General features: G+C 44.8%; 1 protein-coding gene across 2 annotated transcripts in view; it reads right to left on the bottom strand.

Annotated features, from left to right (window-relative positions):
* LOC147748302 (coagulation factor XI-like) overlaps positions 1 to 7475 on the bottom strand; it is a 181144-nt gene extending 173669 nt beyond the window's left edge. Inside the window, exons 1-2 of one of the 2 annotated variants that reach the window (XM_086960062.1) lie at positions 7354 to 7406; positions 3910 to 4154 (exon numbers count right to left, since the gene is read on the bottom strand). In XM_086960062.1, coding sequence (XP_086816188.1) covers positions 3910 to 3994 — 85 coding nt within the window. In that variant the 5' untranslated portion in view covers positions 3995 to 4154; positions 7354 to 7406. Of the gene's footprint in view, positions 1 to 3909; positions 4155 to 7353 lie in introns of both variants that reach the window. The other variant, XM_086960071.1, reaches the window with a different exon arrangement.
* Between the last annotated feature and the right edge of the window lie 6629 nt (positions 7476 to 14104).

Raw genomic sequence — 14104 nt, 5'->3', positions numbered from 1 at the left:
CAAGACCTCACCAAATACAAGGAAGAGATTTATCGTCAGCTTTCGGATGGAGTGAGTTATCAAAAACTACATACTGATCCTTCTCGTGAATTAGCGATGGACATACTTCAAGCTACACAGAGAGGTTTGGAAGAAGGTTTCTTGTCAGACCAGGAGTTTAAATTCCTCAATCAACAACACCCAAGATTGGCCACCATATACACTTTGCCAAAAGTGCATAAGGATGCTAACAACCCGCCGGGTCGGCCTATCGTATCGGGTTGCGGCTCAATGCTAGAACCACTTTGCGAGTATATAGACTTTTTCCTTAAACCAACAGCCAGAAACACCAAGGCATATCTTCGAGACACCACCCAAACTATTAATCTAGTGGACCAGCGCCCCTTTGATTGCACCCGACAACTGTTAGTCACTTGTGACATAGTGTCTTTATACACTAGTATTCCACAGTTGGAAGCGGTCGAAGTCATCCGCAACGTCTTGGACGAACGCCCAGCACCCGTACCAGTACCAACCGATTTCATTATTGATTTGCTCAAATTGGCAATGATGAAGAATTTCTTCATATTTCAAGAAGACTTTTACCTTCAAACAAAGAGCGTTGCTATGGGGGCTACATTTGCCCCAAATCTAGCGATTATATTCATGGACTTCTTTGAAAAACAATTGATTTTTTCTGACATCAACCCATTTAAGGCCAATCTGGCCTTATGGGTTAGATATATTGATGATGTCCTTTGCATTTGGGATGGCAACCTGGAGGATTTAAATTCATTTCATACCTGGCTGAATCTATGCAATAAAGATATACAATTTACCATCCAGTTAAGCAATAAACAGGTCCCATTCTTGGATATTACCATCTATGCCGAAAATGAACATCTTCAGACGACCCTATACAGGAAACCTACGGAGAGGAATTCTTTGCTGCAGTATGAAAGTCATCACCCGAGAGGTCTAAAAGACAATTTGCCCGTGGGACAGTTCCTGCGTATCAGAAGGAATTGTTCCAAAAAGGATGACTATATGCTTGAGTCCCAAGATCTATCGGATCTTCTAGTAGCCCGAGGATACCCTGGCAGACTTGTGAAAAAAGCCCGCAAACGGGCCTGGAATAATCCACGTGAGACTCTTCTCAACACCGAAGACCAGTAGAAAACTGACTGTGAGCGCATTATTTGCGTTACCACCTTCTCTACAAGAAGTAACGAAATTAAAAAGATCAATAAGAACTGGTCCCTGGTAGCTGAAGATATCAACCAGGAACACTTACCGTTACACTCCTTCAAACGAGCTAAAAACATCAGAGACATGGTGGTCCACTCCTTTCTAGATACACCTGAACAACCAACTATTACATCCTTATGGAATCTCCCACCGATCATTGGGCATTATAAATGTGGATCATGCGTTGCCTGTGCCACCACTCTACAGACCAAGAAATTTGTCCACCAAAATCAGACTTTCTTTCTAAAATCCTACACTAATTGTAACACGGCCAACGTTATATATATCATCCAATGCCCCTGTGAGAAAATATATGTTGGCCAGACTCAACAGAAGATCAAACAGAGCATCCTACAGCATGGTAGCAGGATATGTTGTAACGTACCAGGAGCACCCCTGGTAGAACCTTGTCATAGAATGGGGCACACTGTACAAGATCTAACATGGTTAGTCATAGAGAAGATCACTCTGGGCAGAAGAGGCGGGAACCTGACAACAGTGTTGAACACCCGTGAATTGAAATGGATGGCTATATTTGATTCAATCGCTAATGGTCTTAATGAAATGGATAGCAGTTATGCCCAGATGGCAGCATTAGGACAGTAACTATAGTGTTTCATTAGGATGTACTGTTATAATCACGACAAAATAAAAAAAAAAATTATATATAACTGCACTGATTACGTCTACACCCTCATGTCGGAGAGGTGCGCGTTCTCGATCTACTGAGTGTTTTGGTCATCTAACAATTCTTTACATGGGACAGGTTTTCATTGAATGGTCGTCTTTGATTTACAGCATGTATAATGACTGAACGTTTACACCCTCGTGTGGGAGAGGTGCACGTTTTGTAAACTGATTAGACTCCCCCAATTTTAAGTAGTGAGCTTTTTGTGTCCATAAAATAATGCCCGGCTTATTTGCAAAATAGTTCGAACACCTCACGATCGGGCCTCAATCAAATAGCTCCCTATTGTGGAATTGCCCACTGAACATCTATACCCCTGTGTTGACGAGGTGCTAGTCATGTAACATTGACTGATTAATTAGTGATTCAGTAAGCCGGACATAATCTCAATACCTAAAATAAATGTGCTCATTTTCAACAATAACAGAAAATACTATTGTTGCCCCAATCTGCGGAGTAGTATTCTTTCCCTTTCTACTCATTCATGTGACCACGCGAGTGAGCTCACAAGCCAAACGCGGAAGTGCATTCACTTTGCGTACATCCAGCAGCGAGCACTGTGGAGATGAGAGACCGCGGCTGCGGCTACACGTTACGTGACTAACGCCAAGAGCGATTAAGGAGGATTTTTGAAATCCTACATGACTGCCTGACAAATGTAAGTTCTTTTGATCAGGGAATTAACTAAAACACATTCTAAGTAGTGCTGGTGTTGGACTGTTTCCTAAACCATATTCCTCTCGTTCCTCCAGTGAAGGCCACGCTGAAGTTAAACCATTTCCCACTCCCTCTGCATTGACGGACTGACTCCAGCTCTAAATACTAAGACCACATGTGAGTTAGACACCCTTAAACAATTTCATGTGTTAGTGAAGCTGACACTTGTCACTTATTCATTCTTGATACCATTCTTGCTCCTCTCTAGTTGGCCTACCCACTAGCCACAGACCACACAGAAGTTGGTCTTCCAGATTCTCGAACATCGGAGCCGGCTGGCCCGATACACCATGGTAAATAACATTCTTCTATTAGTATATAACTAATTTTAAATTCACCTTTCTATTTGAATTTATTAAATCCTCCTTTACCTTTTAGAATTATCTGGCCCCGTCACCACTTTCCCTGTCCTGATGAAGACCCCGTCTAAGGGCTCAAGTAAACCTCCCATGTAGGGGTCGAAACGTCGACGGCTCTACCTGTTTTGTCATCCGGCACTATCCATGATCTAAATATTTACAAATGTGACAGCAGAATGATTTTTGTATTAGTTTAACTGTACTTTTGGCTTGAATAAGTTGTAGCCTTCTTTACATTAATTATGAATATTTTTGTTCTGAATATGAAATTGTGTTCTCTTCTGTGAATCACTTTTACTCTTTTTCATTCCACACTTCATCTTTTCTCCCTCTCCCTTGTATATAGGGCTTTATTAATTTTTACGTTAAATATTTGAATTAATTCAGTAGCATTTTGTGATTAATTGACAGTTTTGCTCTATTAAACATGATGAACTTTGCAATCATAAAGGTTTCAATTCAATAATTGCGTACCCCTCCTTGATACGCTATCCCTCTGGGACCCCTATATATGTATCATTTAGCACCCAGGTCCCAGTGACGCTTTGAGTAAAACCCCTCTTTGGTAACACATCAGCTTACCATACAGCAAGGGTTGCAACACACTACTAGCATAAGCAAATGAGGAGCAGGCAAATGTGTGATAGTAGTGTGATTTAATCAAGACACACAGGTGAACTACTCCACTGACACAATGTCCATGTCTGTCCACAGGAGAGTTATCGCGCAGCATAGCAATGGATAGGGAGAAGAGGAGAGAAGAAGCTGGTCCCAGCACAGTTCAAGGAGGGAAGAACACAGAGCAGGCAGCCAAGACACCTGAGCAGACAACCACACCACAGCCTCAGTCTCCTCTTTTGTTTGGGACTCAGGAGTCAGGAGCAGCTGCACAGTCCCCCACACCAACAACTCCATCACCTGTGCAGGAAAGGGCAAGGTGGCTTGATGTACCCCCTCCCCGCATTCTAGAAACATCTGAGGAGGAAGAGGAGGAGGGTGACATTCCCAGCAATCCACCAGAGTCAGCCAACGCTGAGCAGCAGCCCACTCCAAGAGCTGTGCGGGCCAGTGTCCGAGGAAGAAGGTCACAGGAAAGAGCTGAAGGGCAGTAGGGTCAGGGGGTCTTCTGCGTTCTGGAGGCCACCATGGTCAAGGTCCAGCGCCTGCAGGCAAAGGCAATGATGGGTGTTCAGATGCAGGCGCGCAGCATCAACAACAAGCTGGATAACATTGACAAGGGCATAGGAAACATTTCGGACAGCATGCAGTTGCTGGCAAATGGCATGACAGACATGACCCAGTGCATGACTGTCCTGTGCGACAAATTGGACAGGGACCACTTGGAGAGGCGCAAGGCTCGTGTGGATGTGCGCCAGCAGACAAAAGCATTAAACCGCTTTGCAACTGCAACCTCCCTGCTGTTCAGACGGTCAGTAGCGATGCAGGATGCTATTGTGCAGTGCTGCACCAATTTATCTGTGGGGATGGGCAGAGTGACCTCTGCCATGGAGCTGATGCTTACACAACAGACAGCCACTCGAGGCGACACATGTGTGGCTGAAAGTGAAGAATGCACCAGCAGGAGTGGCGCAAGCACTCCTGTCCCAGAAATATGCAGGAGCGGCAGGCATCATTCCACAGAGACAGACCCCACCGAAAGCCGTGAAACACAGCCACATCAGTCGCACCCTGTAATCCGTGGACGGAAACATTGACTATGCCCTCCACCCAAAGGACAGGTCACGGTGGGGTTAACTGTGACCACCCAGTCATGGACATTGATAATTTATGTAACCATTGTGTGGTATCATTGCAATGGTGTAGTGAAAATTAAACTACGTACATCATAATCTTAGCCTGACTGTGTCTCATTACTCACTCAGAAATATTTCTGTGTGATCTCTGCCCGTCTTAGTCTCCCATTTGTAGCTGGTGCTGCTACTGTAGCATAGGGCTCTCCCTGTTCTGTGTCATCATCAATGTCCTCATGATGTGTGATCTCCACCTCTGTGCCTTCCTTGGTGGCGAGATTGTGTAATATGGCACAGGTCGCAATGATTTTGCAACACAGGATTGGAGTGTACTGGCGTGCCCCTCCACTCTTGTGGAGGCAGCGAAACCTGCTCTTGAAGAGTCCAAATGTGCGCTCCACAACGTTGCGTGTAGATCTGTGAGCCACATTGTAACGCCTTTCACTCCTGGTGGATGGGTTGAGGTAGGGGGTGAGCACAAAGGACCACAGGGCATATGCTCTGTCGCCTAGGGGGGGAAAAGATTGCCATTAGTTGCATAAACATGATACATTCATCTACTGTGACTGTCAGGGTGTGTCAATGTCGTTTACCTAGCAGGTATCCGTTCCCAAAATCTCCGGCAACTAGGCGTGTGTATATCCCACTATTCTGGAATATGTTCGAATCATGGGTACTCCCAGGGAATTTCGCAATGATGTCTGTGATGATGTTGCCAGCGTTGCATATGACCTGCACATTGATGGAGTGCGTCGACTTCCGGTTCCTGTATATGTGTTCTGTGGCTGCAGGTGGACAGAGTGGTATGTGGGTGCCATCTATGCAGCCTATCACGTGAGGGAACTGTGCCAGTTGATAGAAATCAGTCTTGGTCTTTGCAAGTTTTGCAGGTGTGTCAGGGAATTAAATATAATGCTCCATCCTCTGCATCATGGTGTCAAGGAACCTCCGGAAGAAACGTGACAGGCAGCTCTGGGACACACCACCTACTGCAGCTATCACACTTTGATAACTCCCAGAGGCAAGCAGGTGTAGGCTGCACAGCACCTGCACATGGGGTGGGATGGCGTGCGCCCTTGGTGTTGGGTGCTCCAGGAGTGGGTGTAGGTCCCTGATCAGGTTCTGGATGGTTTGGGGATGTAGCCTGTACTTTTGGAGTATTTGTGGCTCTGTCAGTTGGAAAAGTGTTATCCTCTGCCTGTACCCTTGCTCCTCCCTTAGCCAAGCCATTCCCTCTCTCCTGCTGCCTGTAGTCTTTGCCTCCTTGCAATTACGAAGAAAACCGCCACTCTGGTTACACTGTTGCATTTTGGGACTCTTTTTATAGCCTGCACTTGGTTACCACCTGCATTCAATCCATGGTAAATACTGACTCCTAAATACCGAATTTCCTTCAATTCGGTATTTTTCAGGTTTCCTACATCTCCATGCCCATTATTTTACAATTTCTTATTTACCGATTCGGTAATTAAGAATTCGGTAAATGTGAATTCGGAAAATTCTGCATCGGTAATATACCGACTCATATTTACCGATTTGGAATAATACCGACTCATATTTTCCGATTCGGAAAAAATTAGACTCCTACATCTCATGTCATGGATACCGGTCGGTAACAGCCGAAATTACCGATTTTCGGCCATTACCGACCGGTATTTGCCGACCTACATCTGGCCCTGAATCGTTTAAATGAATTACCTTAACAGTGTGTACACTGTTCAGAAATCAAAAAACTTTTGCCTGTAAATGTTAAGTAACAATAACTTTACAGGCAAAATGTAAAGGAATATTTTTATCACTGCAGGGTCTGTATCTCTGAGACCCTACCAGCCTAAAGCCCTGCTTTTGGAGGAATTTAGTCCAAATATAAATTATAGCATATCGGAAGGTATCAGGAGATGGTATGCACTGCTGACCCGCCAAAGAGGATTCTGTGATCAAATACCCAACACTACTGTTATTTTAATTATGATAGTGCCAAAATTGTTAAGGGATATTCATTGTAAATAGGATTGCAGTAAACATTTTTCCTCTTTCACATCTACTTACTTGATGGTCACCACGTTTTCATTAACATTTTACACAAGGGGAGTTAATTCTCCTGGGACAGGATTTATTTTTCACAGCTCTATTCCTGTCAAATTCTTTCAGATAGATATCATTACACCGATGACACTCAATGGCATGCCAAATTCATTATATGTAATGGAAACAACGGTTTCCGCCAGACACGCATCCCAAGCTTCAGAACAATAATGCCTTCGAATATCAGGGGTTGTGTTAAAGTAATATTTAAATTAATGTGTCTCTATTTGGTACTGCTACTAAATCCTATCATCTGGCCCAATATAATATAAAAATAATCTTTACATTGTACTATTTTAAACTAGTTTAGGCAAACCTTGCACTGTTCCATAGTAAAAGGCACGGACACTCATTCTAGAAATTATTGCTCCAAGCTAACTCAAATTGACCCGTTTTCGAACTTCAAAATAGTAGTAGGTTTGAAATCTCCCCGTATTAAAAAAGAAATTCCAATGATCTTGCAATACGCTTTGTATAGTGTTTATCTAATCGGGGATACTATCGAGAGAAAAACAAATCCTCTCACCTTGTGCAGCCTCTGCCGGGAGCTGCTGTCTCTGTTCGGGTGGCTGAAGAGTCACTCTCGTGGACCAAGAGCGCGTTATTTAAGGTGCCGGAGAGGGGCGGGGCCAGCTAAGGTGGAGGAGTGACTGACAGGAGGTGAATGACATCAGAGACAGAGGGGAGGGTCAGTGAAGGGGCGAGTGATTGCGTAAAATCAGTAAGGAACGGGGCTTTAAGTGGGATGAAAAAACGGCCGGTCTCTGAAAGGGGCGCGATTGATGTAATTAAGGATGTGGCTTAAAAGCTCAGAAACTGAAAATCTGTGCTTAACATAGTGTGCCGCCAAACTGGTATTGTGCAACTTCTGTCATTCCATCCAGATACATTACACTTACAACACCAAGCCAGTACTAATGGCTTTGTCAATGGTTGTTAGTTGCCTAAGATTAATAACTACGGCTTCGTTGTATAGCTAATTGAAAATGCTTAATTCTGAATGAGACTGTGAAAGGACTATACGAGCCTCTTTGAAGTTACATCAAAGGCAGCGAAGGGTGAAACTGCTGCAGAGTTAAGATTTTTTTTTTTTTGCATCCGGATGCTGAGGGCAAAAATGTAAAGCCCGACAGGGGGCCCTCTCAGAACCTACTTTTTAAAACTGCAGGTGCTGGGCACCGGCAAAACCTGGCCCACTTACAACCCTGGGGAGGAAGATAAGTAAAGGGCGGGGCGTAAATCGAAGATAATTTAAATTGGACACACAATGGATTGCAGATGAAACTGCTGGGGCAACCCACAAAGGGCAATTGTATGGAGCGGTGTGCGGATTTATTTATACATACACGTTTGCATAGAAGGTTTAAAGCTGACTATAAATATATCTCTATACCTGAGTATATAAATACATAGTCAATCATGAATTTAAATTGGTACATAAAAGAGCGCTGCCTGCAAGGAAGGGTTCATTCAATACAGTGGTGGTGGGCCCAAGAGGGGGGCAAGGACAAACTGAGCTGCGGCACAGGCCCCATCCTGGCAGAGGGGGTGGGGGGGGAGGGGGGGCGAGGAGTGAAGGGGATAGCCTAGTTAGTGCATTAAATGAGAGACTATTGTGAAACAAGAAGAGGAGTGAAGAGTGAACATGTCCCATGTTCCCCGGGCGCGATCCGAAGGGAAAGGAGAAGTATCCAACTTGAGACAAGGAGAGACCATGGGCAAGGGAAGGAAGAGCAGCAGGGGAGGAAAGACCACGCGAACCCTGATTCGACGAAGCGAGTCTTAGGAGCCAATCAACACCGCACATGTCCCTGAACAGGCAGAGCCCAGATCGGGCCAAAATACACATTTCACTGCATTGCTGAATAGATAATAAACAGCCACAAGGGCAGCCAACACTCACTCCTCCACCGAGCAGGCGGTCTGAACTGGAGGGAGGGCAGGGGCACATAGGAGCCCAGGGCTCTCTCTGCCACTAGAGACTTCTTGGATAGTAAGGACGTGACTCCTGGGCCAGCCTTAAATTCCCATGACCCCCAGAGCATCGCAATGGCTGCTAACGGCAGACATTATTTCAGAAAAAGTGTGGCCACACACATGCACACCCTGTGTATGGTCCGTCATCCATTGGAGGTGGATGTTGGTCACCCTCTCCCCCAAGCAGCTCAGCTCAGCCTTCAAGAGTTAGACAGCTGCTGCCTTTTACCGGATTGTAATATTCCACCCGTGCAAAGCTCACTACTTTTGTACTTCGTTAATTACTCCTCTGGGTGACCTTGAAAAACAATCATTGGCATAGCCAATAGGTCTGGCCTTTAGGACCTTATAAGTGTTTAGCCAGAGCTATTGGCTTTGCCAATGTCTTTAAACTGTGGTGTAGAACAGTGTAGCTGTTGTGCAGCATGTTGTAAGGTTATAATAATAAAAAAGTGTTATAAGCATTTTTGTTACCCTATATGTAACCAAGAAGACATTATGCATGACTGAACGACCCTGTTAAAAGAATTAACATAATACATGTCTTCTAGTTCTTTATCCTTGCAATACAGGCAACAGCTTCCTGCGTTTTCTGATGCTTGTTTGTTATAGGTTTTTGTTTGTTATGGGGCTGACATAACCAACAGCAGGTTGGAGGTTGGTAAGTAGCACCTGAATTACAACACGAGCAGTGGACGGACACTAGGGGAGAATCAGATGCCAGATTCAGAGGTCAGAGTTGGTGCTTTGCTAATGCTGATGTGGTGCTGAGCTGATGCTGAAGTGGCGCTGCTTTGGTGCTGAATTAATGCTGAGGTGGAGCTGCATGGTGCTGAGGTGGGGCTGCACTGGTGGCAGAGCACTAATGCAGAGCTGGTGCTGTGCTGATGCCGAGATGGTGCTGTGCCAATTTTGAGGTGGTGCTGCACCTGTGCTGAGGTGCTGCTGCGCTGGTGGTGGTGCACTGATGAGGAGGTGGTCAGGGTCGGATTGGTAACGAGGGCACTCGGGCAATGCCCGACGGGCCGGTGTCCAGTTCCAGTGGTGGGCTGCTTTTTTGACCAGTCTGGGGGCCGATTTGGGTGTTTTCTGTGTTATTCGGATACCGCCAGCGACCCAGTGGGTACTTGAGCGGCCTTTCTGGAGGCAGATGAGCGCCCATTACCTCCCTTTTATCAAGCGGCAGAGGTGTCACTCCCTTTCTCTTGCTGGGCCGGCCCATTAATATATGCTGATTGAGAGGAGCAGGGGGCCTGAGCAGAAGTGGCCTCACTTGTTTTCAGGTGTGTTTCACCAGTGTAAACTAAGCAGTGCTTTTTTTTTACTCCCCCTCCCCCTATTTAATTCAATTTCACTGAAGCAGTGTTTTGTGGATAGACAAAATGCAAATGTGGTCCACTTAGTTTTAGTATGCCTGGGCTGATTTTTTATCCCAATCCAACCCTGGAAGTGGTGCTGATGCTAAGATGGTGCTGTGCAGATGCTGAGCTTGTACTGTGGTAGTGCTCAGGTAATGCTGAGTGATGCTGAGGTGGTACTGAGTGATGCTGAAGCGGTGCTGAGTCATGATGAGGTGGTGTTGAGTCATGCTGAGGTGGTGGTGCTGCATTAGTGCTCAGGTGCAGCTGAGCTGGTAGACTGGGGACAGCAGAGAGGCTCGCCTCACCAGTCTGTGGCTCTCGAGTGTGAATAGCCACATTGATAGAGCTGTCTAGCTGAGCAGCAGCAATAATTCATTTGCTTTGCATGTGGGCTTTATAAAGGCAACAGCTGCTGCACGTAACAACGTAAGAGTATTAGCAGGGCAATCACTTGTGCTGTCTGAAGCAATCATTTAACTTTGCCCATTTGGTCTCCTCGAGAAGGAGAAACCTAAACGGATCTAGTACCCGATTAAACTAGGTAATCCCAGGAAGAAATTATTGTCGGATGACATGTTGCATCCAACTGTCCATTAATTTGACATTGGACAATTGAGTCGCATCATTAGCTACTGAATAAATGAATGAATCAATCAATGAGTAGTTTGTGGTGTCAATTAATAAAAATTGTTACAAAAATTCAAATAAAATCTCATATACTTCGTTACAATTAATACATACCTAGCGAGTTTTGATCTAAAACAAACAAAGATGATTTTTACAAAAACAGATACAATCAATAGAGTACTGGAATGAATACAAGAAATCAATTCAATACTGAACGGTCTTTCCCCTTATGTGCAAACTTTGCAAGTCTTACAGTGGAGGGTTGGAGTCACCGAGTTATAAAGTGCATTCGTAATTATCTTCAGAATGTTTAACCCATATTTTAAATAAAAAGTTTTGATGTTCTTTTTAGTGGCTGAATTCGTTGCGGTTTTTACCCGTACCCAAGTTCCTGTGTAGAGACTGATTATGGTTTGTTGGTATCCCCCAGTCTTGCAGTTTCCGCCACAACAGACTCCGATTGACTCCGTCAAAAGCAGCAGAGTAATCCATGAAACATGCACAGAGGGTAGCCAAGTTTTTCTGCCCGGACTGACCTGTTAAGTAGGCGATAGCTAAAATGTTGTCCGTTGTAGATGCTCCTAGTCTAAAGCCGGTTTGGTACGCAGGTAGAATTTCATTTTCATTAGCCCAATCCTGTAGGTCTTGCAGGAGAAGGCTGGAATATCCTTTCGCCTCGATGTCTAGCAGGGCAATAAACCTGTAATTGGAAGGGTCCCCAGTGTCTCCCTTTTTGTGGATAAGTTGCAACAAGTCTCCTGGACTGTTGAGTTTATCAAACAGAATTGATAAAGTGGCGTGAGTACGGTTCCCCAGAAGTCTCAATCTTCTTTGAAAAGATGACCTGGTAGGCCATTGGGGCCGGGAGCCCCATCTTTTCTGATATTTTTTAAGATTGTCATCTCCCGATCCCCCGGGGCTAATACTTCAAATGTTTCTTCAATGGTTGTCAATTTCCCTGTCCCAAGTTGTCCAAGTGTGTCTACGGGAGGCGTGTCAGTCCAACCCGTGATGATGGTGGGCCTCTGCGTCCCAGTGATGGAGTGTTAGAGGCTCCTCAGTATAGTGAAGTTACATGGTTTATCCATTTGTCGCGGGCGACCACATTGTGTCGATCATGGCCGTGCCCTGAGAGCCTGTTAATATTCAACCAGAATTCCGCCTGTTTGCTTGGAGTCAGCAAAGTGAAAACATGCAACCATTCGGAGTCTTGTTGTTTCCTTTTGTGATCCAAGACGTTTTTTTTGTGTGTTTTCCTTGCTAGAAGTAGGATTTGATGTGTTTAGTTTTTTCCCTCTCGCTTGTGGTTGCGTAAGGCAGTTCTAAGTAGCCTCTTTCTTTGCTCCGCCTTTTTACACTGAAGTTGGAGTTGACAACAGGACCTTTCTCTAAATGTTGGGGGGTGCCTTCTTTGTTTACCTATTAAGAGATGATATACCTTGGTCGACAGTTTGATCCAGTTCTCAGGGATATTGCCACTTGGGAATTCATCAGCTCTTATCGGCTAATCACTTTTCCACCTGCTTAGGACTGATGTGTGTATTTTGTTCCACTTTAGTCTCCTCTGTAAAACATGGATTTCTTCTCCTTTTGTATTGCCTGCAAGAGCATTAGCGACTGAAGTGATGGCTCCCTGATGAAGGCATTCCCGCCGAAACGAGCATAGTGTCTACATACCGCCAACTCTTGTGCCTACATATTGGACACCATTGTATTAAAATTTGAAGAACTAATGTAATGCGAACAAAATTAATGTCCACAAGATTAGCACACCAACTAGGATGTAATAATTGACAATTATGCCACAATAAATGAAATATTTTTGCATTTGCCTACTGTACAGGACAACATAATTGAAAATTATGTTTTTAATAAAGTGAACCTTTCTAATATTTTTTACACAAAAATGATTAAAAACAATGTTGTATCAATAAAAGTATACAATTTATAGCATACATATTTAAGTTAAAAATACATTAATAGATACCTCATTCAATAAAATTCCATCGAGAGTGTGCATATTGTAGTGTACACATAGTATGGTAAGGCTCAACAACCAAATATGCTTGTGATCTCACATGACTGTCCCCTTGCATACTGGTGGGGTCCATTTTAGCCACTACAAAAATACCATCAAGTATCCTAAAAAAGGGGCGTCTAGGTGTTAAGCGGGGTGGGATGGGGCTTGATCCTCCTCATACGTGTCAGCCAAGCACTACCCAGATATTTAGCTACCCCGCAGACCAAAAGGGTGGAGGACGTATCAGTGCAGAGTACTCGTAGGGCCATTTTGTGGCATCTAAGACCCAACTCCCTACATAGTGGTTTTAGCCAAACCTTCCTGGCAGTTTTATATGCAGGGCAAGCAAAGAGGAAGTGCGCCACAGACTCATTCGGGGCAGCACAACAGGGGCAAGGGTTCGACAAACTGCCAACGTTGGTCCACCCTGAAGTGAAGTCATGCACCGGGAGGGTCCCATACCTAAGTTTTAAATAAAGTGCTCTGTCCAGTGGCTTTGATATAAGGTCTAGGAAAGATTCTAATTTTCTTGACCATTTAAACTCTAAGAACCGCTCGGTGAGTAAGCCCCCAGCGCCACTACGCATTGCCTCTGCCTGAACCCAGTCCCAGTAGAGTTTCTTCATCACCAGTTTAGGGGGTGGCATTTGGCTAGTCCATACATCACTCAAGCCCAGATGCATAACCAGCTGTCTCAGGTTGCTCAACCATCTGATTTTATCACTGGTATTGAGCAAAATAAGTTCATCTAAGACAGCAGCATAGTTTGTAAGCTCCTCGGTCCTTCTCAGCCGTACCCAAAATAATAGTGGGTGCAGTCGCACTAGATCTTTAAAGGAGCACCTGCCTAAATCTAGCCGTAAAGGGATTAGCGGGGTGGAGACAGGGAGGGCCACCAAATCCCTCAAAAATTTGTTTTCAGCTGAGACCAACTTCGAGACATTCTCAAACCCCCACAGCTCGGAGCCGTATTGGGCGGCCGGTAGAATCTGTCCCTCATAGATCGCCAGAGCCGGTGCCACAGGTTTGCTCATCGACTTCCGATGTTCTCTCAAGGTCACCCCTGACACTCTTTTATGGCTGAGTAACATTTTGGCCAGATGGTCCTTCCAATTCATCTGACTATTAACCTGAACCCCCAAATAGTCGAAGGAATCTACCAGCTCCAAAGGTGTCCCGTTGAGCGTGAAGTTGTTCCTAATTCTTTTGAAGGGAGAGAGGGCCATAAGCTTAGTTTTAGAGGTATTGATGATGAGACCTCTATCCGTGCAGAAGGTGCTAAAGCGGTGCAA

Source organism: Lissotriton vulgaris, chromosome 1_1 (assembly GCF_964263255.1).
Source record: "Lissotriton vulgaris chromosome 1_1, aLisVul1.2, whole genome shotgun sequence".
NCBI classification, from domain to species: Eukaryota; Metazoa; Chordata; class Amphibia; order Caudata; family Salamandridae; genus Lissotriton; species Lissotriton vulgaris.
This window is presented reverse-complemented; position numbering and strand designations above follow the sequence as displayed.